Source organism: Bos javanicus, chromosome 16 (assembly GCF_032452875.1).
Source record: "Bos javanicus breed banteng chromosome 16, ARS-OSU_banteng_1.0, whole genome shotgun sequence".
Classification (NCBI taxonomy): domain Eukaryota; kingdom Metazoa; phylum Chordata; class Mammalia; order Artiodactyla; family Bovidae; genus Bos; species Bos javanicus.
In genome coordinates, this window is record NC_083883.1 from 52,831,926 (window position 1) to 52,858,268 (window position 26,343).

Here is a 26,343-nt window from a genome sequence, read left to right on the forward strand (position 1 = left end):
CAGCTCTCTGCTAAGCAATCGATGCATCACCCCACTGTATCATCTGACCATCACCCCATTTTACAGACTAGGCAGGGGGGCGCTGAGACATGTGGCTGCTAGATGCTGGCAAGCAACCTAGCCAGGGCTTGGGCTTGCAGCAGTTGGACTCCAGGGTCTGAGTCACTGCTTTTTCGGCTGCTGATAGAGCAGTGAATTGGCTTAATGAACTGTATTTTTTTTTTTTTTCAGAAAAATAACAGATGAATTAGAGAGGAAGGAGCCAGTAGAGTTTCTTAACTATAGCACTACTGACATATTAAAAGACACTTGCTCCTTGGAAGAAAAGCTATGACCAACCTACACAGTGTATTAAAAAGCAGAGACATCACTTTGCTGACAAACGTCCATATACTCAAAGCTGGGCTTTCCTAGTGGCTCAGATGGTAAAGCATCTGCCTGCAATGCAGGAGACCTGGGTTTGGTCCCTGGGTCGGGAAGATCCCCTGGAGAAGGAAATGGCAACCCACTCCAGTACTCTTGCCTGGAAAATTCCATGGATGGATGAGCCTAGTAGGCTACAGTCCATGGGGTCACAAAGAGTTGCATACAACTGAGCAACTTCACTTTCTGACTTTCCCTTTCTTTCTTATGGTTTTTCCAGTAGTCACACATGGATGTGACCGCTGGACCACAAAGAAGGCTGAGCACCAAACAATTGATGCTTTCCAACTGTAGTGCTGGAGAAGACTCCTGAAAGTCCCATGGACTGTAAGGAGATCAAACCAGTCAATTCTAAAGGAAATCAACCCTGAATATTCACTGGAAGGACTGATGCTGAAGCTGAAGCTCCAATACTTTGGTCACCTGATGCAAAGAGCCAACTCATTGGAAAAGACCCTGATTCTGGGAAAGATTGAGGGCAGGAGGAGAAGGAGGCGACTGAGGATGAGACGGTTGGATGGCACCACTGATAATGGACATGAATTTGAGCAAACTCAGGGAGACAGTGAAGGACAGGGAAGCCTGGTGTGCTGCAGTTCATGGGGTCACAAAGAGGAGGACATGACTCAGTGACAGAGCAACAGCTGATATATTGGGCTGGATAATCCTCTGTTGGGGGGCTGTCCTGTGCAGTGTAAGAATCTTGAGCAGCATCCTGGCCTCTAGCCTCTGGCTTCCAGGAGCATCCCTCATCCCAGCTGTGATGATCAAAGATGAGAAAGTTTTGAGAAAGAGACCCGGTGGGAGTGGGGGTGGGTGGGTAGGACAGAGAGAACAGAGCTTGGGGAGGAAGGTGGGCCTTCAAAGACGAAGTCACAAGTTAGTGGTGAGGACAGAGGGTGTAACACACTGTAAGGTCTTGGTGGGACAGGAGTACGAGCTGTAGAAAAGGAGTTAAAGAAGCAGTGATCCTGAAGATGCACCAGCTCGAAGGGCATGTTTGATGACAAAGGAGTGAGACGCAGAGAAAGGCTGGAGATGCTGAAGGAGGAGGTCGTGATTCAAGACCTTGCACACAGGATGGCCTGGGAGGGAGAGAGAAGGGGAAACGCAGGGAGGGAGGAAGTACGCCTGGAAGAGAACACAGTAGGGGAAGACAGACGGAAGAGGGGGAAGATGGATGTGGAGGGAGATGGAGGGGAGCTGAACAGGCTCGCGCCTGGGCCCTTGACCCGCGACAAGGCCACCTGCTGAGAATGTCCAGCTTGGAAGAGTGAGAATGATAACAGTATAATAATAGTGAGTCCCTTGGACTGCAAGGAGATCCAGCCAGTCCATCCTAAAGGAGATCAGTCCTGGGTGTGCATTGGAAGGACTGATGCTGAAGCTGAAACTCCAATACTTTGGCCACTTCATGAGAAGAGTTGACTCATTGGAAAAGACCCTGATGCTGGGAGGGATTGGGGGCAGGAGGAGAAGGGGATGACAGAGGATGAGATGGCTGGATGGCATCACCAACTCTATGGACATGAGTTTGGGTAAACTCCAGGAGTTGGTGATGGACAGGGAGGCCTGCCATGCTGCGATTCATGGGGTCGCAAAGAGCTGGACACGACTGAGCGACTGAACTGAACTGAACTGAACTGAATAATAGCTAGTGTCAGTATTAAGCACTTGCTGTGTGCCAGGCACCATGCCAGGAGTTTGATACGTGATATTTTCTAATCATTACAAACAACCCAACAAGGAAATTTGTTTGCATTTCTAGGCACGACACAGACGCTCAGCCAGATTAAGCTGTGGAGCTGGTGAGCAGTAGGATCAGAGTTCAGACTTAGGTCTGTTGTTGTCTCTTTCTTTTTTAAAAAAAATTATTTATTTTTAATTGTCATTCTCTTTTAAGAGAGACTAGAGGTTGGAGAGTGAAGGGTTGAGCTGGCTGATGTGAAGGGTGTGTGATAAGAAGGATACCAAGGTGGCAGAGATGGGTGACGCTAGCTTGGGCTGTAGAAGAGGGGTTTTCCTCTTTGAGAAGAAGCAATTCTTTTTTATATTTCTGGTTACAGAAGTTATGGAGGACAGAGGAGACAGCTTGATGTGCTGCCGTCTGTGGGGTTGCAAAGAGTCGGACACGACTTAGCGACTGAACAACAACAGCACAAAAGTTATACTTGCCTATTACACAAATCCAAACAGGACCGAGCCCCACAAAGTGAAAATTGTCCCTCCACCCCCGCCGCTGTATCCTCAGTGGTCTGCACACAGTAGGTCTGCAATAAACAGCTGTTAAAAGACTGAGTGAAAGTCAAGGCTCATGCAGTCCCATCATACTGGGATAGGCCTTTCAACACTTGTTTTTTTCTCCAAATTTCTCTTGTGGTCAGATAATGACACTTGGGGAAAAAAAAAAAAAAGGGTAGAGCGGGGAGAGAACACTGTATATTCTATGACAATCTACTTTTTTTTTCCACTTAAAAATACTGCTTATCTTGGATATCTAAGGAAGAGTGATTTTCTATGTATGGAGAGAAGACTTTGTAACAAAGTCTTGCAGAAATAGACACAATCAACTGAGCTTGCAAAGAAAAATGTAAAAAGTCCTTTCTTTCCCTTATCAAAAGAAGCTGAGAAACCAGGCGGGGATGAAATTTAAGATCCTCCTTAATGTCTCCTATCTTCCCAGCGGGCTTAGTGTTTCTTGTCTTCCTAGCGGGACCAGGCAGCAAATCCTTCACCAATCAGATTTTTTAGATCACGGACTTTTTAAAAATTAAGGTATGGTTGATGTACAGGTGTTATATGTTTCAGGTATATAACATAGTGGTTCACAACTTTTAAAGATTATATTCCACTTACAGTTATTATAAAAATGTTGGCTATATTCTCTGTGTTGTATAATATATCCTTGTGGTTTATATTTTATACATAGTAGTTTATGCCTTTTAATCCTCTATCCCTGTTTTTTCCTCCCCTTCTCTCTCTCCATTGGTAACTACTAGTTTGTCCTCTGTATCTTGGAGTCTGTTTCTTCTTTGTTACATTCTCTAGTTTTATTTTTTAGATTCCACATATAAGTGATATTATACAGTATTTGTCTTTTTCTGTCTGACTTATTTTGCTAAGCATCAGTTCAGTCAGTCAGTTCAGTCGCTCAGTTGTGTCCGACTCTTTGTGACCCCATGAATCGCAGTACACCAGGCCTCCCTGTCCATCACCAACTCCTAGAGTTTACCCAAACTCATGTCCATCGAGTTGGTGATGCCATCCAGCCATCTCATCCTCTGTCGTCCCCTTCTCCTCCTGCCCCCAATCCCTCCCAGCATGAGGGTCTTTTCCAATGAGTCAACTCTTCTCATGAAGTGGCCAAAGTACTGGAATTTCAGCTTTAGCATCATTCCTTCCAAAGAAATCCCAGGGCTGATCTCCTTTAGAATGGACTGGTTGGATCTCTTTGCAGTCCAAGGGAACTCTCAAGAGTCTTCTCCAACACCACAGTTCAAAAGCATCAATTCTTCGGTGCTCAGCTTTCTTCACAGTCCAACTCTCACATCCATACATGACCACCGGAAAAACCATAGCCTTGAGTAGACGGACCTTTGTTGGCAAAGTAATGTCTCTGCTTTTGAATATGCTGTCTAGGTTGGTCATAACCCTCCTTCCAAGGAGTAAGCATCTTTTAATTTCATGGCTGCAGTCACCATCTGCCGTGATTTTGGAGCCCCAAAAATAAAGTCTGACACTGTTTCCACTGTTTCCCCATCTATTTCCCATGAAGTGATGGGACCAGATGCCATGATCTTTGTTTTCTGAATGTTGAGCTTTAAGCCAACTTTATCACTCTCCTCTTTCACTTTCATCAAGAGCATAATACCCTCCAAGTCCATCCATGTTGTTGCAAATGGTAAATAATGCTGCTATGAACACTGGGGTCATGTAGCTTTTCAGATTAGTGTTTTTATTTTGGGGGGATAAATATCCAGGAGTGGAATTGCTGGATCCTATGGTAGTTTTGGAGAAGGCAATGGCACCCCACTCCAGTATTCTTGCCTGGAAAATCCCATGGACGGAGCAGCCTGGTAGGCTGCAGTCCATGGGGTCACTAAGAGTCAGACATGACTGAACGACTTCACTTTCACTTTTTACTTTCATGCATTGGAGAAGGAAATGGCAACCCACTCCAGTGTTCTTGCCTGGAGAATCCCAGGGACAGTGGAGCCTGGTGGGCTGCCGTCTATGGGGTCGCACAGAGTCAGACACGACTGAAGCGACTTAGCATAGCATAGCATATGGTAGTTTTATTTTTAGTTTTCTGTGAAACCTTCAAACTGTTTTCCATTAGTGGTTACACCAATTTACACTCCCGCCAACAGTGTGCGATGGTTCTCTTTTCTCCACATCCTTGACAACATCTGTTATTTGTTTTCTTTTTGATGATGGTTATTCTGACAGGTGTGAGGTAATATCTAACCAATCAGATCTTTAGTAGTGATCCCACCTTCTGGGCTGCTCATGACATCACCCAGCAATACTTCAGGTGGTTTCCCTCTACATTACTCAACCTGGATTTCCCTGAGGGACTTACTTCAAAATTTTACAAACCTAGCTTGTTATTACATGCATTTTATCTCTTAGGACAATATTTTAAAAGGCAGGTAGTATGATGGTTAAGAGCAGGGGCTTTGAGTTCGGAGGGACCTGGATGGAGTGCCAGCTTTACCACTCTGTAGCTGGCAAATACAACCATTGTCATGACTCTTGAAAGGAGGTCCAGGAATAGGACAGAGCATTCACAGCTAAGAAAACCTGACTTGCTGTCAGATGTAGATGGGGCAGGGGTCACAGGTAAAGTCACCTTGGTGTGAGTAAATCAAGCAGCGGTGCTGCTGGGCACATACCCATCTGACTGCCACCCACATTAGTTCACATTACATCAACAGTGATGCTGATGGCAGCCGCCACTGACTAAGGCTCACGTGTGCCTCTGTGGTTTGGGTGCCACATCACTCAACCCTCACAGCTACTGGGTGAGATCTGTCCCCCATTTATGACCAGTAAACAGAGGCACACAGAAGCCCAGCAACCTGCCCACACAACTGACGGTGCACACTTGAGAGTCAAGCCTTGGCAGCTGGTCTCCAAAGCCCGGACCCAGAATCTTCACTGTAATGCAAACCTGGGGCAAGGCCAGCAGTGTGCTCAGGCAGGCATCAAATGTTCTTCATCCCAGGGGATGAAACTCTCAACTTTGCCTCCACTCAAGTTAATGACAGAACCTGTCCTCTAGGAACTGGGTATGTAGCTGGTACCTCTCTGGATCTTTAGAGGTCATGTGGGGTCACAGAAAAAAACACAGCCATTAGAATCACAATGACCTCAGTTTGGGTCCTGACCCTGCCATGTACCAGCTGTGTGACTTTGAGCATGTTTTGTAATGTTATTGGTACTCCGTTTCCTGGCCTGCAAAATAAAGACAAGAATAGTACCTAGCTCGTTGGGTTGCTGGAAGATAAAAGTATGAGGTACATGTAAAACAACTAACACAGTGACAGGTACCCAGGAGGAGTGAAGCAAACCATGGTTCCTACCCTTTTTGTTAAGGAACTGTAAGCACAGAAGACTCTTAGGAGTGTTTGTGGTTGGTGATGAATGACTGACGATCCCCTTCTGGCCTCAGTACCTCAAATCACCTTATCACAGTGAAATACTCATAAAAGGTTTTGAGTCAATTTCTGCATTTTTAAAATGAGGATTTTACATGCTTTACTGAGTTGTACGTGGTTTACTGAGTTATTGTGAAGATGAACTGAGGTTGCTGCTGCTGCTGCTGCTAAGTCGCTTCAGTCGTGTCCGACTCTGTGCGACCCCATAGACGGCAGCCCACCAGGCTCCCCGGTCCCTGGGATTCTCCAGGCACGAACACTGGAGTGGGTTGACATTTCCTTCTCCAATGCATGAAAGTGAAAAGTGAAAGTGAAGTCGCTCAGTCATGTCTGACTCTTTGCGACCCCATGGAGTGTAACCTACCAGGCTCCTCCGTCCATGGGATTTTCCAGGCAAGAGTACTGGAGTGGGGTGCCATTGCCTTCTCTGGAACTGAGGTTAGGTATGGAAAATACCTAGAACAGCGTCTAGAATGCAAGTGCTCAGTAATGAATGATGGCCACCACTATCACCATCACCATCCTCACCATCTTCTACTCATTATTCTCACCGCCATGACCATCACAGTCGTCACCACCATCATCTTCACTACCTTTATCATCGTCGCCATCATCACCATCACCCTCGTTACACTTACCATTATTATCTGAACCATCACCATCACCCCTGTGTGGATGGCTCTAGGAACTAAGGGCAAGTACTACCTAATCCAGAGAATATTAGGAATACTCTAGCTCATCTGGTTCTTTTCAACATTTGATGCTTTGAGAGAATATTGTTGGGGCTGGAAGATAAAAAGCCTTTTACCATTAGCTTCCTCTTCTACTGAATGAATGAAGAATGGGCCATAGTCACTGGCCTCTCTGATATTCCCCTTTAACGTTTGATTTCTTAGAACCAAGTACGAACAGTTGTAATCAGAGAACAAAGTCTGTGTCTCCCCAGCTGGTGTTCCATAGAACATTATTCCAAGCATTGTTAGTTCGGGGTAAGGGTAGCAAGAAGGAGAAATGTATTTTGGGAATACTGCATTCTTATCCCATCCTGAGAGATCCGTAGTGTGTATCAGTGCAGGAGGGGCTCTGCAGAGACTTGTTTGATATTGCTCAACTCTCCTCACTCTGTGAACTCCAGAGAAAAAGACAGGGGACCTGAGGAATGCTGCCTGAAAAGAGTCTTCCTCAAGCTTTCTGATGGCTTAACATTACAACCCATGTTTCTTTATGGTAATGCAGTCAGTCATGTCCAACTCTTTGTGATCCCATAGATTGTAGCCTGCCAGTCTCCTCTGTCCAGTGAATTCTTCCAGCAGGAATATTGGAGCAGATTGCATTTCTTCCTCCAGGGAGAATCTTCCTGACCCAGGGATCAAACCCGCATCTCCTGCATTGCAAGCGGATTCTTTATTGTCTGAACCACCAGGGAAGCCCTTTCATTTTCGTGACGAGATTAGAGACAGACGCTATAACGACTCTTGCGAGTGGGGAGGGGACAGTGCATGCCTTGCTTGGTCCACTGTCACTAGGTTAGAGATCATGGTCCTTCCCTGTTTTAGTTCCAGTTTGAAGAGCAGCTAGAACTGTGGGCCACGTCTCACCTGATTTTACATACATTCAGACTCTGCCATGATTACAGCAATAGTAATACTGTGGTTGCAGAGGTGTTGGGTTGTTGGGAGGAATCCAGTCCCTGCCTCTTCTCTATATGGTCTGTGAAGGGCAGACATTTACAGAGAAGTTAATCTTGATTTTCTTTTCAAAAATGTTTAAAAGAAATTTATACCACCTTCTGGATTACCTTAGAGATATCCTGGCTGGGGTTGTCTAATCACTGGAGTTGAATCAGTTCAGTTCAGTCGCTCAGTCGTGTCCGACTCTTCGCGACCCCATGAATCACAGCACGCCAGGCTTCCCTGTCCATCACCAACTCCCGGAGTTCACTCAGACTCATGTCCATCGAGTCAGTGATGCCATCCAGCCATCTCATCCTCTGTCGTCCCCTCTCCTCCTGCCCCCAATCCCTCCCAGTATCAGAGTCTTTTCCAATGAGTCAACTCTTCACATGAGGTGGACGAAGTACTGGAGTCTCAGCTTCAGCATCATTCCCTCCAAAGAAATCCCGGGGCTGATCTCCTTCAGAATGGACTGGTTGGATCTCCTTGCAGTCCAAGGGACTCTCAAGAGTCTTCTCCAACACCACAGTTCAAAAGCGTCAATTCTTTGGCTCTCAGCTTTCTTCACAGTCCAACTCTCACATCCATACATGACCACTGGAAAAACCATAGCCTTGAGTAGACAGACCTTTGTTGGCAAAGTAATGTCTCTGCTTTTGAATATGCTATCTAGGTTGGTCATAACTTTCCTTCCAAGGAGTAAGCGTCTTTTAATTTCATGGCTGCAGTCACCATCTGTAGTGATTTTGGAGCCCAGAAAAATAAAGTCTGACACTGTTTCCACTGTTTCCCCATCTATTTCCCATGAAGTGATGGGACCGGATGCCATGATCTTTGTTTTCTGAATGTTGAGCTTTAAGCCAACTTTTTCACTCTCCACTTTCACTTTCATCAAGAGGCTTTTTAGTTCCTCTTCACTTTCTGCCATAAGGGTGGTGTCATCTGCATATCTGAGGTTATTGATATTTCTCCCAGCAATCTTGATTCCAGCTTCTATTTCTTCCAGTCCAGCGTTTCTCATGATGTACTCTGCATATAAGTTAAATAAGCAGGGTGACAATATACAGCCTTGACGTACTCCTTTTCCTATTTGGAACCAGTCTGTTGTTCCATGTCCAGTTCTAACTGTTGCTTCCTGACCTGCATACAGATTTCTCAAGAGGCAGATCAGGTGATCTGGTATTCCCATCTCTTTCAGAATTTTCCACAGTTTATTGTGATCCACACAGTCAAAGGCTTTGGCATAGTCAATAAAGCAGAAATAGATGTTTTTCTGGAACTCTCTTGCTTTTTCCATGATCCAGCGGATGTTGGCAATTTGATCTCTGCTTCCTCTGCCTTTTCTAAAACCAGCTTGAACATCAGGAAGTTCATGGTTCACATACTCTTGAAGCCTGGCTTGGAGAATTTTGAGCATTACTTTACTAGCGTGTGAGATGAGTGCATTTGTGTGGTAGTTTGAGCATTCTTTGGCATTGCCTTTCTTTGGGATTGGAATGAAAACTGACCTTTTCCAGTCCTATGGCCACTGCTGAGTTTTCCAAATTTGCTGGCATGTTGAGTGCACACTTTCACAGCATCGTCTTTCAGGATTTGAAATAGCTCAACTGGAATTCCATCACCTCCACTAGCTTTGTTCGTAGTGATGCTTTCTAAGGCTCACTTGACTTCATATTCCAGGATGTCTGGCTCTAGGTCAGTGAGCACACCATCATGATTATCTGGGTCGTGAAGATCTTTTTTGTATAGTTCTTCTGTGTATTCTTGACACCTCTTCTTAATATCTTCTGCTTCTGTTAGGTCCATAATATCACTCCTCTATTCTCATTCATTGGTGTAAGAAATGTCAAATTCATGCAGCCTCCCTGGGCGGGTGGTTTGGCAAGAAGGATCCACAATCTTAAAAACGTTGGAGTCCCCTAGGTGTGGCCCTGGGTTCTCCCTTCTCATTTGATACTTTCTTTCTCAGTGATACCATTCATACCCATGGCTTTAATCACCATCCATCCCACACAGTGACCAAGCACCCACCCTGTGGCATGTGTTCTTCTGGGTTTTGGGGCCACATCACTGACATTCATTTCCAGGCTAGATACCCAGGGTGACAGCTGCATCCTTGGCACCTCATCTTGGATGTCTCCAGGCAATTCTCACTATCTTCCCCCTCAAATCTGGTCCTCACGTCACATTCCTTACTGCGGAGTTTGGTGAAGGAACCACATCTGTACTTTTACACAAGCCAGAAGCGTGGAGATCTGCAACCCCCTTTCTCTCTGTGGTTTCTCTTGTTGTTGCTGTTTAGTCACTCAGTTGTGTCCAATTCTTTTGCAGCCCTGTGGACTGTAGTCCACCAGGCTCCTCTGTCCACAGGATTTCCTGGGCAAGAATATTGGAGTGGGTTGCCATTTCCTTCTTCAGGGGATCTTTCCAGCCCAGGGATTGAACCCAGGTCTCTTGCATTGGCAGGTGGATTCTTTACCACTGAGCTACCAGGGAAGCCCCTACCTCTTTTCTAACCATATCTAATTCCATTCATCTTTTAAATGCCCCTGGAATCTTCTCTCTTTTTCCATCCCCTTCTCTGCCGTAGCAAGGGCCACCATCGTGTCTTATGACAGCCTTCTAGCTGTACTCCAGGGTTCTGTGCTGGCCACCTTCCTGGACAGTTTCCATTCATAGCTGAGATGACTGTGTCCAAATGCAAGCCAATTCCATCAGTTCCTTACTTAAAACCTTTTATGGACTTCTTTCTGCTCCCTGGCCAAAGCAGAGCTTCCTACCAGGGACCTGCAAGTCCCTGGGCCCCCCATGGTACAGCCCCCACTGACCTCTCTCATTGTTCCTTCCCTGCCCCACTCCTGTCCCCGTTTTTTAGCCCTTGCTTGTGTTCTCCTTGTTTCCTGTGATACCACCATTCTACTATCTTCACCCAGGATGCCCCCACCCTCCTCTGTTTGGCAAATAACTCCCATGCATCCTGCAGAGGCCCTGCCCTCCCTGTCCAAGTCAGAGCCCTGCACTTCTCCTTCAAAGCAACTGTCCCCATTAAAGTTTTCCATGTGAGTGATTTTTTGGTAACTGCCCATCCTATCCTGTCACAAGATGTGCTGATCTTCTCCTGCAAGAACTCCAACATTAAAACTCGCTGCTGAATAACCATTGACAGGAGAATGTTGGATCCCACCAAAAAAGATATCTCATGTCCAAGTGCAAAGGAGAAGCCCAGCAAGATGATAGGAGGGGTGAAATCGTGTTTAGAATCAAACCCCATACCTGCCCCTTGGAGGGCTCAGACAAAACCTTGTGTGCACCAGGGAACCCCACAGAGACTGAGCCAGACCTGCCTTTGAGTGTTTGAGTGTCTCCTGCAGGGGTATGGGTCAGCAGTGGCCTGCTGCAGGGGTAGGGGCTCTGGGTGCAGAAGACCTGGGTATGTCATAAGCCCCATTGGAGGAGGTCACCATTAACCCCACCATAGAGCCACCAGACTTACACAGGACTGGGAAAACAGACTCTTGGAAGGCACAAACAAAATCTTGTGCGCACCAGGACTCAGGAGAAAGGAGCAGTGACTCCACAAGAGACTGACCCAGACCTGCCTGTGAGTGTCCTGGAGTCTCCGGCACAGGCGTGGGTAGGCGGTGACCTGTGGCAGAGTTGGGGGCACTGAGTGCAGCAGTGCATGCACAGGACCTTGCAAGGAGGTAGCCATTATCCTCATTACCTCCACCATAGTTTGACCAGAGGTCAAACAACAGGGAGGGGGCACAGCCCCACCCATCAACAGAAAGTTGGATTAAAGATTTACTGAGCATGGCCCCGCCCATCAGAACAAGACCCAGTTTCCCCCTCAGTCAGTCTCTCCCATCAGGAAACTTCCATAAGCCTCTTATCCTTATCCATCAGAGGGCAGACAGAATGAAAACCACAATCACAAAAAATAATCAAACTGATCACATGGACCACAGCCTTGTCTAACTCAGTGAGACTATGAGCCATGCCATGTAGGGCCACCCAAGACAGACAGGTCATGGTGGAGAGTTCTGACAAAACGTGGTCCACTGGAGAAGGGAATGGCAAACTACTTCAGTATTCTTGCCTTGAGAACCCCATGAACAGTATGAAAAGGCAAAAAGATAGGACACTGAAAGATGAACTCCTCAGGTCAATAGGTGCCCAATATGCTACTGGAGAAGAGTGGAGAAACAATTCCAGAAAGAATGAAGAGACGGAGCCAAAGCAAAAACAACACCCAGTTGTGGATGTGACTGGTGATGGAAGTAAAGTCCGATGCTGTAAAGAATAATATTCCATAGGAACCTGGAATGTTACGTCCATGAATCAAGGTAAATTAGAAGTGGTCAAACAGGAGATGGCAAGAGTGAACATCAACATTTTAGGAATCAGTGAACTAAAATGGACCGGAATGGGTGAATTTAACTCAGATGACTATTGTATCTACTATTGTGGGGAAGAATCCCTTAGAAGAAATGGAGTAGCCCTTGTAGTCAACAAAAGAGTCTGAAATGCAGTTCTTGGGTGCAATCTCAAAAATGACAGAATGATCTCTGTTCATTTCCAAGGCAAACCATTCACTATCACAGTAATCCAAGTCTATGCCATGACCAGTAATGGTGATGAAGCTGAAATTGAATGGGTTCTATGAAGACCTACAAGACTTTCTAGAACTAACACCCCAAAAAGATGTCCTATTCATTACAGGGGACTGGAATGCAAAAGTAGGAAGTCAAGAGATACCTAGCAACAGGCAAATTTGGCCTTGGAGTACAAAATGAAGCAGGGTAAAGGCTAACAGAATTTTGCCAAGAGAACACACTGGTCATAGCAAACACCCTCTTCTAACAACACAAGAGAAGACTTTACACATGGAAATCACCAGATGGTCAATAACAAAATCAGACTGATTATATCCTTTGCAGCAAAAGAGGAAGAAGCTCTATACAGTCAGAAAAAACAAGACTGGGAGCTGACTGTGGCTCAGATCATGAAATCCTTGTTGCCAAATTCAGACTTAAATTGAAGAAAGTAGGGAAAACCACTAGACCATTCAGGTATGACCTAAATCAAATCCCTTACGATTACACAGTGGAAGTGAGAAAATAGAGTCAAGGGATTGGATCTGATAGACAAGAGTGCCTGAAGAACTATGGATGGAGGTTCGTGACATTGTACAGAAGGCAGTGGTCAAGACCACCCCCGAGAAAAAGAAATGCAAAAAGGCAAAATGGTTGTATAAGGAGGCCTTACAAACAGTTGAGAAAAGAAGAGGAGTGAAAGGCAAATGAAAAAAGGAAAGATATACCCATCTGAATTCAGAGTTCCAAAGAATAGCACAGAGAGATAAGAAAGTCTTCCTCAGTGATCAATGCAAAGAAATAGAGGAAAACATAGAATGGGGAAGACTAGAGATCTCTTCAAGAAAATTAGAGATATTAAGGGAACATTTCATGCAAAGATGGGGACAATAAAGGACAGAAATGGTATGGACCTAACAGAAGCAAAAGATATTAAGAAGAGGTGGCAAGAATACCCAGAAGAACTATACAAAAAAGATCTTTATGACTCAGATAATCACGATGCTGTGATCACTCACCTAGAGCCAGACATCCTGGAAAGTGAAGTCAATTGAGGCTTAGGAGGCATCACTATGAACAAAGCTAGTGGAGGTGATGGAACTCCAGTAGAGCTATTTCAAATCCTAAAAGATGATGCTGTGAAAGTGCTGCACTCAACATGCCAGCAAATTTGGAAAACTCAGCAGTGGCCATAGGACTGGAAAAGGTCAGTTTTCATTCCAATCCCATAGAAGGGCAATGTCAAAGAATGTTCAAACTATGGCACAATTGCACTCATCTCACACGCTAGTAAAGTAATGCTCAAAATTCTCCAAGCCAGGCTTCAAGAGTATGTGAACCATGAACTTCCAGATAGTCAAGCTGGATTTAGAAAAGGCAGAGGAACCAGAGATCAAATTGCCAATATCCGCTGGATCATCAAAAAAGTGAGAGAGTTCCAGAAACACATCTACTTCTGCTTTATTGACTATGCCAAAGCCTTTGACTGTGTGGATCACAATAAACTGGAAAATTCTTCAAGAGATGGGAATACCAGGCCACCTTACCTGCTTCCTGAGAAATCTGAATGGAGGTCAAGAAGCAACAGTTAGAACTGTACATGGAACAACAGACTGGTTCCAAATCGGGAAAGGAGTACGTTAAGGCTGTATATTGTCACCCTGCTTATTTAACTTACATGCAGAGTATATCATGTGAAATGCCAGGCTGTATGAAGCTCAAGCTGGAATTAAGATCACCAGGAGAAATATCAATAACCTCATATATGCAGATGACACCATCCTATGGGAGAAAGCGAAGAGGAACTAAAGAGCCTCTTGATGAAAGTGAAAGAGGAGAGTGAAAAAGCTGGCTTAAAACTCAACATTCAGAAAATGAAGATCATGGCATCTGGTCCCATCACTTCATGGCAAATAAATGGGGAAATAATGGAAACAGTGACAAACTTTATTTTCTTGGGCTCCAAAATCACTGCAGATGATGACTGCAACCATGAAATTAAAAGATGCTTGCTCCTTGGAAGGAAATCTGTGACGAACCTGGACAGCATATTCAAAAGCAGAGACATTATTTTGCCAACAAACGTCCATCCTGTCAAAGCTATGGTTTTTCCAGTAGTCATGTATGGATGTGAGAGTTGGACCATAAAGAGAGCTCAGTGCTGAAGAACTGATGCTTTTGAACTGTGGTGTTGGAGAAGACTCTTGAGAGTCCCTTGGACTGCAAGGAGATCCAACCAGTCCATCCTAAAGGAAATCAGTCCTGAATATTCATTGGAAGGACTGATGCTGAAGATGAAGCTCTAATACTTTGGCCACCTGATGCAAAGAACTGACTCATTTGAAAAGACCCTGATGCTGGGAAAGATTGAATGTGGGAGGAGAAGGGGATGACAGAGGATGAAATGGTTGGACGGCATCACCGACTGGATAGACATGAGTTTGAGTAAGCTCCGGGAGTTGGTGATGGACAGGGAAGCCTGGCGTGCTGCAGTCTACGGGGTTGCAAAGCGTTGGACATGACTGAGCAACTGAACTGAAGATCCTATCCTTTCCTGAGACCATAAAATCTACAAGGGCTGGGATAGAGCCTGTTGTCTCAGCAATATTTTATTATGAAAGAGTTCAGATTCACAGTAAAGAAGGAGGAGTTTTATAGCCAAGATCTAGATTCTACCTGTTTTTGGCCCCATTATATCTCTGCCCAGCATGGTGCCTGGTATCTAGTAGACCTGTAATAAATCTTTGCTGAGTGAAAGTGGTTCATATCCTTCCACATCTCAGATGATAAAGATAAGGTGAACAATATTTATGTCAGCATCATTTCTGTGTGTGAAAAATTGGAAACAACTTAAAGACCCAAGATAGAGAACTGGCTAAATAAATTATGGTACATCCTACATAGTGGGATTCCTTATCATCAGCGACAGCAATGATGTGTGTATTGACATGGAAGGGTGTTCCTGATGTACTGTTAGGAACAAAACTAAAGAAAACTGGGTATGACGTTATTTTTTTGTAAAGTTAATAAATCAATAAACATTTACAGGTAGAACCTATTCTATGATAGGTACTCTTTTTAAATACTTTAGATATATTAATGCATTTTAATCCTCACAAGAATCCTATGGAGTGAGTATACCCTATTATCCCCATTTTACAGATAAGGAAACTGAGGCACAGAGAGGGGAATAACTTGCCTAGACTCACATAGCTCTTTCCATGGGAAAATGCCTTGGAAGTTACACAAAGAATATGACAGTGTTGACAATATCAAATACTGGCAAGGCTGTGAGGCAACAGGAACTCTCACTCATTGTTGGTGGGAATGCAAAATACAGTCACTTTGGAAGAGAGCTTTGTGGTTTCATTAAGAACTAAATGTACTCTAACCACATGATCCAGCAACTACAACCTTGGTATTTCCTCAAAGGAGTTGAAAACACGCCCACACACAAACCTGCACATGGATATTTATGGCAGCTTTATTCATAATTGCCCAAACTTGGAAACAACCAGGATGTCCTTCAGTAGGTGAGTACATAATGGAACATTGCTCAGTGCTTAGTCACTCAGTCAACCTCTTGGCTGCAGCCTGCCAGGCTCTTCTGTCTATGGAATTTTCCAGGTAAGAACACTGGAGTGGAGTGGGTTGCCATTTCCTACTCCAGGGGATCTTCCTGACCCTCGGATCAAACCCTTGATTCCTGCGTCTCCTGCATTGGCAGGAGGGTTCTTTACCACCGCGCTACTTGGGAAGCAATGGAATATTATTTGGCACTAAAAAAAGAGCTGTCAAGCCATGAAAAAACTTAGAGGAAACTTAAATGCATATTACTAAGTAAAAGAAACTAATCTGAAAGATTGTATGATCCCAACTATATGATATTTTAGAAAAGGCAAAAAACCATGGTGACAATAAAAAAGATCTGTGGTTGCCAGGGACTGGAGGTCGGGGAGGAAGCACAGAGGATTTTCAGGGCAATGAGACTATTCCGTATGATATTATAATGGTAGCTACATGTTATCACACATTTGTCCAAGCTCAAATCCATAGAATGTACAAGAGTAAACCCTACACAACACTTCAGATCAACTACACTCCAGTAAAATTAAAATTAAAAGGAGTGAACCCCAAAGTAAACCTGATCGCTTCCCTGATAGCTCAGTTAGTTAAGAATCCACCTGCAACGCAGGAGACCCTGGTTCGATTCCTGGGTGGGGAAGATCTGTTGGAGAAGGAATAGGCTACCCACTCCAGTATTCTTGGGTTTCCCTTGTGGCTCAGCTGGTAAAGAATCCCCCACCCCAACAATGTGGGAGACCTAGGTTCAATCCCTGGGTTGGGAAGATCCCCTGGAGAAGGGAAAGGCTACCCACTCCAGTACGCTGGCCTGGAAAATTCCATGGACTGTATAGTCCATGGGTTCACAGAGTCGGTCACGACTGAGCAACTCTGACTTTTCTTTTCAATGTAAACCATGGGCTTTGGGTGATTACGATGTGTCCATGTAGGTTCATCAGCTGCAACAGTTGTGCTTCTCTGGTGCTGATGTTGATAACTGGGGGGCTGGGCATGAGTGGCGATGGAGGGTACCTCGGAAATCTCCATATCATCCTCTCAATTTTGCTGTGAAACCAAAACTGCTCTAAAAACAGTGTATTTTTATATGTATGTGGTAACTTCTAAGAGAGAAGATTTGGCATAATTTTGCTTCTTCCTATTGCCTCTGTTACATCTCGTTTTTCTCCAGCAGTCATGTCTCACTCGTGTATACTCTTTTCCTGGAACATCACTTCTCAAGTGGTGAAACGAAGTTAAGTCTGGAGAAGGGAACGCTTGGCTGCACACCCAACAAGAAGCCTCCCTCAACAGATGTCCCATCGTGATCAGATTTGACGCGACATTTCAGTCATGCAACTACAGGAGAAGAAGGCTGCCGTTACCTTTGTTGGAGCTGGAGAACTGGATGCCCACGTCTTGGAGGAGGTGCTCGGTCTCCTCCAGCCAGGACAGCGACAGGCGCAGGATGTCCAGTGACACCTTCTGGAGCCCCGAGACAGGTGGGCTCACCTGCAGGTGCTGCAGGAGGCTGACCTCCTTCCTCAGGTCGTTGCTGCAGCACGACATCTTCATGCAAGCCTGGAAAGAGATGAGGTCGTGAGGAGCCAGGCCACCGTTGCCAGAAATAGCACCCGGCCGCCGTGACCTGCAGAGAGCAGGGTTCTTGATGTGTTCTTGAAGCAGGAAGTGCCCTGGGATGGCCCACTTCTAGTTGCCTTTTAGGGTGGGGGGACGAGGGGGCAGCTTTTATTTTGTGTGCACTTTAATTGGGACTTTTGATGGTCAAAGAGACCCTGTGTTTACAGACTTAGGGAATGAATTTATGGTTGCTAGGGGGATAGCAACCCCTTATGGAGGGAAGGGATAGTTAGGGAGTTGGGGATGGACATGCACACACTGCTATATTTAAAATGGATAACCAACAAGTATCTACTGTACAGCACATGGAACTCTCTCAAAGTTATGTGGCAGCCTGGATGGGAGGGGAGTTTGGGGGAGAATGGATGCATGTATATGGATGGCTGAGTCGCTTCGCTGTTCACCTGAAACTACCACAACACAGTGTGTTAATTGGCTATGAAAGTGAAAGTGAAAGGCGCTCAGTCGTGTCCGACTCTTTGCGACCCCAAGGACTATACAGTCCATGGAATTCTCCAGGCCAGAATACTGGAGTGGGTAGCCTTTCCCTTCTCCAGTGGATTATCCCAACCCAGGGATTGAACCCAGGTCTCCCACATTCCAGGCGGATTCTTTACGAGCTGAGCCATAAGGGAAGCCCAAGATATAATCGGCTATATCCCAATATAAAATAAAAAGCAAAAAAAGGGACTTCCCTGGTGGTCCAGTGGTGAAGACTCCGTGTTCCCAATACAGTGGGCTCGGGTTTGATCCTTGGCCAGGGAACTAGATCCCATGTGCCACAACTAAAAAATCCGGTATGCAGCAATGAAGATTGAAGGTCCCACATGCTGCAAATAATCTCTGGTACGGCCAATAAACAAAATAAATAAAATAAATTAGAAAAAAAAAACAGAAAAAGGAAGAGATCCCGTGTTTAGGTGCAGGCAATTCCAAAGCCAAATTGCCAAGGACAATTTGGCTGAAACAAGAACCAAATTTGGCTACAAAATTCCTGCTGAGATCAACACATAAGCTGGTCAGAAAGTCCGATTTCCTGACTTGAAAGAGTGCTGACAAGCCAACATTCAGACAGACTCCCCAAATAGCAGCTGCTTATTTCCAGAGAAAGCAGAAGCAGCTGCCTGCTCTGATAAAGCTGGTTCTCCAGGTGGGGGCTGGGAGGTGGGGGGTGGTGGTCGGTCAGAACCAGTCTTGTCTCCTCCAGAGTCAAAGGCGACTAGGGTAAGAGCAGCCTTTCCATTGCTGGGACAAAAAAGAAAAATGAAAATAAAGAGCAGGATGTTTTCTTGGTTTCTCTGGAAATAACCCAGGGCTATTTTGAGGGTGAGAGGAGAAGGGGGCAACAGAGGATGAGACGGTTGGATGGCATCACTGACTTAACGGACATGAGTTTGAACAAACTTCAGGAGACGGTGAAGGACAGCGAAGTCTGGCGTGCTGCAGTCCACGGGGTCGCAAAGAGTCAGACACGACTGAGTGACTGAACAACATTTCTTCCCCTGAGGTCCAGGGGCCTCCCAAAGGGGAGCGTCAGGCAGCTTTTTCTTGGCCACACCAAGTTCACCCGGGAGGCAGTTTTTGAGGTCCTTTGTTTTCTACCTCAAACAGATCTCTCCAGCAAGAGAGAAGGTGGGCAGAAAAGCAGAGCCGGACGATCTCCTGAACAAGGAGCACGTGAGCCACGGGGGCACGGGTGAGAAGCGGAGGAGGGCACCTGGCAACTGTCTAAGGCCTTCTTCAGCCTCTCAACGCTGTCTGTGACCTCCTCGTGTCGGCAGAGGCCGAGCTGGCTCTCCTTCGGCAGGGTCCACTTTTTCTGCTGGAAGTTGATGTTGTCCTCAGTGACCTGGGTGATCTTCTCTATTAACTAGTGGGGGGAGAAAAAAGACTGACATCGCAGGGTGGCTCTGCGGGAGGGGCCCTGGGTTGGGGGAGGGCATGGGCTTGAGCTCCCATCTCCGGAGGGTTGGGGAGGGAGGTCCTGGCATGTTTGGGTGATGGCTCTGGAGGGAATGTCGGCTCTGTCACCAACAAGGGCACGTTCCCCAGGATCAGAGATGATTTTTAAGAGCCAAAGGCTTGTCATGTGGCCCCGCGTGTGTTCTAGATTCTTCGGAACTCTGAGAGTGATTCATCACGCTGAGCCTGATGCTGTGGGGCCCGAAAGAGAAGGCTAGGCTATCTGAGAGCAGACCATGGTGTGAATTTTTCACCCGCGTGCCAACACAGGGTTGGAGGGGACAAACGGAAGAATAACAAGTCGGTCCTTACGTCAGAGGCACAGCCTCGCTGCCGGCTGCCCTCTTCAGGAGGAACGAGCCAGGACGCCTGCCCTGTGGCGAGGCTCTTTCCTCGTGGGACTAACGGAGGTGGACCATGCAGGCCTGGAGACCAGACACAGGCCTGGGTGGTTCCATTTGATTTTCACAGAAACACTTCAAGGGAGTTTCACTGGCTTTTACTCTAAAAGCCAGGAAATCCCAGAATATCAAAACAAATCTTCATGGTGTAGCAACAGTGTGAAAAATATGCACCACCAACAAAAAACAGAAACATATGCTCTCAGTGTCTGGAGTCCGGGTCCCTGAGGAAGAAAGTGGGGAAGAGGGACAAACCTGCTGATCAGAGACTGGCTTGTCCTGGAACGGCTTCGTTCGTCCATAGGTGGCCTTGATGACCTGACTTCTGAAATGCTCCAGCTGCAGCACAAAGAAAGGGAAGGTGATGGAATGAGTGGTGCAGCTGCAGCCACAGGGCTTCAGGAGTCACTTCCACTGCTGGGTCTGGGAGAAATCAGTTAGAAGGCTCTGCACACCATTAATGGTCACTATGTTCGGGGCTTCCTAGGTGGTCCTAGTGGTAAAGAATCCGCCTGCCAATGCAGGAGCCACAAGAGATGTGGGTATGACTTCTGGGTCGGGAAGATCCCTTTGAGTAGGAAATGGCAACCCAATCTAGTATTCTTGCCTGAAAAATTGCACGGATGGGGGAGCCTGCAGGCTACACTCCATGGGGTTGCAAAGAGTTGGTCACGACCAAGTGACTAAGCACGCCGCAAACGGATTATTAACACCTTCACCTCTCACCGGAAGGGGCAGTGCCCACACAAGAGAGGGGGACAGTAGGTTTTAATGACTTTTCAGGCATGCCCGCCTAACCCAGCGGATGCGTGTAGGCAGCTCACATACGTCTCAGGCCCTCAGAAGAGCCACTCACTGCCAATTATCCAGTGGGAAGTCTGGGGCCGGGAGTGGTCTTCCATAATTGGTACGCTGGCACCAGGCTGTGAGATAAATATTGAGGCTGTCAGCCCGAGTAAACTGTGTAATCAGCCAGGGTGCCCAGGGAGAGAAGGATGAGCAGCCTGCTGCCATTTTGTGCCTTAGGTCTTGTGTCCTGAAGATGACGCCTGCTGTATTCCCCTCAGGGTCCCCGGAGCCTGGCACCCAGCAGGCACTCAATAAGTGTTCATCGAATGCTTGTAACAGAAACGACTGACTTGGCAGGTGTTCAAAGTCCTCGCCTTCAGTTCGGCCAGCTTTTATTGACTATCTCCCTGCTTCTGGTGTCTTCAGATTACAGTTGATGAAAGAATACAGTTACATTAGAATCAGGGCTTCTAGAATGACAAGTTCAAGGTGTTCCAGGTTCATGAGAGACCTGAGAGGCAAACAAGCCCAACCCTCTCTGGAAGTTTACCAACTTGATGGCCCTTGGCTTGGGTTTTTGGCTCACGGGCAAAAACGTGGTCACGAAAGACTCTAAGGAAAGCTGAAGGACCGTAACAGCTGGGGAATCAATGTGAATGTCAATGGGTCCCAAGACACAGGAGTTTGCTGCACACCAGGAAGTTCTGAAAAGCCAAGGAGAGGAATTATGACTCTCCTAAAGACAGCTCTGCAGTCAGCTTGCCGGGAGCCAGCTGGGTGATCTGAGGGATTCTGGGCCGTCTGTTGGTTTCATGACCAAGGGGAGGGTCCTAACTTGCCCAAGGAAGAGGTTATGTAGGCAGGGCCCCATGGGCGATGGCCCGCATCACCACCACAGGCACACTATGGGACTGCTCTGAGTGGAGGGATAGGTCCTGCTGGACAACAGGAGTCAGTCCTGGAGTCACTTGCCTGGGGAAGGGCATGACCTCAGGCAGGGAGCTGGCTGTGGATAAGAGGGTGACATGGGAAGGCCAGGGCAGCACAGAGAGGCCTCATCCTTACTCTCTCAAGTCCTGGAGGAATCTCTGTGTCTCTAAGGGTCTTCCTGAATGAGCTCTGGCTGGAGGCATGACCAGGCTCCTGGCAAGCAGCACAGATCATGCCCTCAAGGTGGGTGTGTGGTGGGGGTGCAGAGTGCTGGCAGGGGCAGGGGTAGCCCAGGTGCACCAAGGGACGCCCAGAGTGGCGGGCTCTCTCCCTTGCTAAGGGTCAGTGCCCTGCAGAGAGGGGACACCGGGGGTGATGCTGTGGATGTTTGTTGAAGAGACTTTAATACCTGCCAGGAGGCACTATCGTCATCATTTAACCTGTGGGTGCTTCTGGAGTTCAGCGTGGGGGACAGTGCCCGGTCATACTGCTGGTTCAGGCTTGCATGCCACCACATGGAAGGGCTTCGGGAGCTGGGCTGGGTGGGCTAGAGTGCTCCTTTAAGGACTGTGGTTCTTAACCTTTCTGGGTAGTTTACAGACCCTTCTGAGAATCCAGTGAGTGACGAGGTGGACTCATCTGCCCAGAAAAAGTCTCTCACTGTTTCCATTGTTTTCCTATTTGCCATGAAGTGATGGGATCAGATGCCATGATCTTCGTTTTCTGAATGTTGAGTTTTAAGCCAACTTTTTCACTCTCCTCTTTCACTTTCATCTCTTTAGTTCTTCTTTGATTTCTGCCATAAGGGTGGTGTTAATGTGCATATCTGAGGTTATTGATATTTCTCTGGGCAATCTTGATTCCCGCTTGTGCTTCATCCAGCCCAGCATTTCACATGATGTACTCTGCATATAAGTTAAATAAGCAGGGTGACAATATACAGCCTTGGTGTACTCCTTTTCCGATTTGGAACCAGTCTGTTGTTCCCTGTCCAGTTCTAACTGTTGCTTCTTGACTTGCATATATTAATACTTCATTAAGAAAAGTGGCGGGACTTCCCTAGTGGTTCAGGGGTTAAGACTCTGCGCTTCCACTGCAGGGGGCACGGGTTTGATCACTGGTTGGGGAACTAAGATCCTGCAAGCCACGTGGCTTGGCCAAACAAAACAGAACAAAACAAAAACAAACAGAAAAGTGGCATCGCCTGTGGATACCGACTAGAGCGTCTGGAGACCCAGAGGAAGAAAGATCGCTCGCTGTACATGTCAAGACAAAAAAATGTGAAGGAGAAAGTGCTAGAAACGCCACTGCGGTTGAAAGGCTCAGACCCTCCCTAGGAGGGACCCGCACCGCTGGTTCACCGGGGTGGGCCTTGACCTGGGACTGGCTGGTTGGTCAGGGTCTCAGGTGATGGCAAACACTGGTGTGGGCAGCTTCCCAGCAGGAAAAGCCTTTTTAGCGACATCCACTGGGACTCGGGAGCTACACAGAGCCCTGCCCTCGGGAATAAGTGGGTGAAATTAAACCAGGCCGTCCTCCTCCTCACTCATCCCTGCCGGCTGCTTGGGCGCAGGGCTCCGTGGAGAGCGGTGGGCCATGAAGGGGCTTGGCAGCACGCCTACCTGACCTACTGCCCTTTCCAAATTGGCTTTAATGAGGTTTTCTCTGTTCCCCATTTCTTGCAGCTGAAGCAATTTCCTTCTGGAATCCTCCTGAAGCTTCTCTTCAACCTGAAAGGATGATGAAAGCATGGGCTTGCTGCTAATGTGATCATCATGCCCTCTGGGGGAACTCTTCTGGGTGGGGTGGTGCTAATGGCAGTGGGGGAGTCCTTGAGGGGTAGGGACAGCTGCGGCCCCGTGGCAGGGGTCATGGGCATACACAGGGTGGAGATAAACTCACAGGGAGATACCCCTTAAGGGAAGGGGCTGAGCTCTGCACCCTGGGCTCAACTATGTCCTATCACAGACTCCAATCCCAGCTCGGTCCCTAGCAAGATGTGTGACCCTGGGAAAGTGATTTCACTGCTCCGTGACTCAGTGTTCTCATCTGTCAAATGGGGATGATGGTACCTGTACTGCAGCACAGAGTTATTGTGGGAATTCAAAATATTTGGAATAGTGCTTACAGGTCTGTGAGTGTGGTAAATATTGGTGTGACCTATAAAAGGTGGGTGGGGAATTTCCTGGTGGTCCAGTGGCTAAGTCTCCTTGCTCTCAATGGAGGGCATCCAGGTTTGATCCCTGGTCAGGGACCTAGATCCCACATGCTGCAATGAAGATAGAGGATCCCACGTACAGCAATTAAGATCTTGTGCAACCAAAAAAATAAATATATTTTTTAAAAGGTGAACGGGAATATCTGCCATGAAGCCTCCTTCTAAGACTCCACGAAAGGTCTTTGGTCAGTGTTATTACTGGGTTTATCATCATAACTATTTGTCATCACCACTTTGAGCACACCCACTGGTGGAAACTTCTCTAGAGGCTTGCTCAGCAACGTCTATTAAGAATCGCAGCCTGCAAAAGAAAGCGTTTGAAGTGCAGAAGCTTGCTTGTCTAATCCTCCCTTGCTTGGGTAACGGGGCAAGCTGAGGTGAGCCTGGGAGTGCTTGATGCTACCATCTGCTGGCAAGTGTGGGCCTTGCAGCTGCTCCTTTCAGGGACACACCTAGTCATTTCAGGGACATACCTACTGAGCCCAGGGCTCTGGCACCAACAGGAAACCAGGCAAATGCTTATAAATAAATGGAAAGACTTTGTGCTGAAATAAATCCCATGGGCCGTGTTGATTAGGGATCTGACAAGGCGGATCACAGAGATGTAATAAAAGACCCAGAAGAGCTCTTTGGAGCTTTCCTCTGAGTAGAGTATACAGAGGTAGAGCGACTACCCAGCTCTGGTACCTTGGAAAAGCCACCTCTCTGGGGCCTTAGTTTCCTTCCAGATCTAAACATGCTCTGACTTGTATTTCAGCTGCATTTCCATACACCACAGAAGCCAAGTCCAACTCTGGACTCTGCCCTTATCTGTGTTCTCCACGAACAGCCCCCCATTCCCACTCCTGAGCCTCAGGCAACTTCACGGGCTGCCCTGCTCCCTCCGTCACGCCTGGTGCTCTCCACGCCTGTCCTCCACCCCTCTCAGGTGACATGCTGGGCTGTGGCAGCTGGCCTCCTCGCCTCTAGTTTAGCGCCTTGCGGTACTGTGAGGGTTAGCCAGCTGTAGGGCAGCTCTGACCTACAGAACTTTCTACAACGATACAGATGCTCTGACTCTGTATCATCTAATACAGCAGCCACAAACCACATCTGGTGATCCAGCGCTCGAAACACGGGCTGGTGTGATCGAGGAAATGAATTTCAAAGTGTATTTAATTTTGATTAATATCAGTGTGAACAGTAGCACGTGGCTGTTGGCTACACAATAGTGATTGGAGTCAGACCAACCTGGAGTCAGCCAAAACTATGCGACTGGGCTAGTTACACTGCTAGTTAACAAGTGGTCTTGACTTTCTCATCTGTAAAATGGGGAGGATGATCTCTAGGTCATGACGCTGTTGTGAAGAGGGAAAAGAGATGAAATGTTTGGTGGTGATGCCCAGTCCATGAGAAACTGCAGCTATTATTTTCACCATTATTAGCTGCGAATGTCACATACTGGTTCTCTGTTCAGAGGCCCTGGTAGCGCCCCGCTGCCTGTGTGCAATAGAGCCTGAGTGCCAGAACTAGCACAAAACACCAAGCCAGGGATTCAAGAAGCCCTGATGAGCTCTGAACAAGGCAAAGAAAAATGAATCCACACCTAGATAAATCATAATAAGACTGCTGGAAATCCAGGGAAAAGGAAATCTTAAAAGCAGCCAGAGAAAAAGACAGGTTTTGCAAAGGTGCATCAATAAGGCTTACAGATGACTTCTAAATAGAAATAACAGGAGCCAAAAAACAGCAGTGACATACCTAATGCTGTTTCTAATGTGCTGAAAGAAAAGAACTGCTATTGTAGAATTCAATAGGCAGTCAAATGTGTTTTAAGAATGAAGGTTAAATATCATTTCAAGATAGACACACAGACACATCTGCGACTGTCATCAACAGAGCTACAGTGAAGGAAAACACTAAAGGGTATTCTTCAGAGACAAGAAAAATGAATGCAGATGGATGATCAGAGATGCAGAAAAGACAAGCAACAGTAAGAGTAACGTGTGCATATGATACTGACTATATAAAAATGCCAATAATATCTTTGGGGGCTTTATTAATAACTATAGAGAGGAGTTTAGAAAATGACAGCAATGACTTACAAATTTGGAGGGGTTAAGTGAAGTCAGGGTGTTCTAAATTCACTACATTGTCAAGGAGAAGGGCATAATTATCAACTAATACTACATCTTGGTAAGTTAAGAATGTACATTGTAAGTACTTCTGTGGTGGTCCAGTGGCTAAGACTCTGCGCTCCCAATGCCAAGGGCCCAGGTTCAATTCCTGGTCAGGGAACTAGATTCCACATGCCACAAATGGAGAGTTTGCATGCTGCAACTGAAGATCGAACGTGCCACAGTGACGATCTGCAACTAAAACCCAGCCCAGCCAAAGAAATACATTCATTAATTAAAAAAGAATGCACGTTGTAATCTTTAGGATGACCACTAAGAGAGCAATGGAAGCGTGAAAAACTTAATTAATGTGAGATCTTTGCAAGTCAAGGAT

At 46.6% G+C, this 26,343-nt stretch overlaps 1 protein-coding gene across 9 annotated transcripts in view; it reads right to left on the reverse strand.

The window, feature by feature from the left end:
* Window positions 1-26,343, reverse strand: part of FHAD1 (forkhead associated phosphopeptide binding domain 1) — a 165,862-nt gene that overhangs the window by 52,543 nt on the left and 86,976 nt on the right. For 8 of the 9 annotated variants that reach the window (XR_009730015.1, XM_061383194.1, XM_061383196.1 and 5 more), the window contains 4 exons: window positions 23,258-23,365; window positions 20,172-20,255; window positions 19,271-19,423; window positions 17,298-17,493 (listed from right to left, as the gene is read on the reverse strand). Coding sequence is in view for 8 of the 9 variants with exons in the window: in XM_061383194.1 (XP_061239178.1) it covers window positions 17,298-17,493; window positions 19,271-19,423; window positions 20,172-20,255; window positions 23,258-23,365 (541 nt within the window). In the remaining variant the exon portion in view is untranslated. The remainder of the gene's footprint in view (window positions 1-17,297; window positions 17,494-19,270; window positions 19,424-20,171; window positions 20,256-23,257; window positions 23,366-26,343) is intronic. The other variant, XM_061383193.1, reaches the window with a different exon arrangement.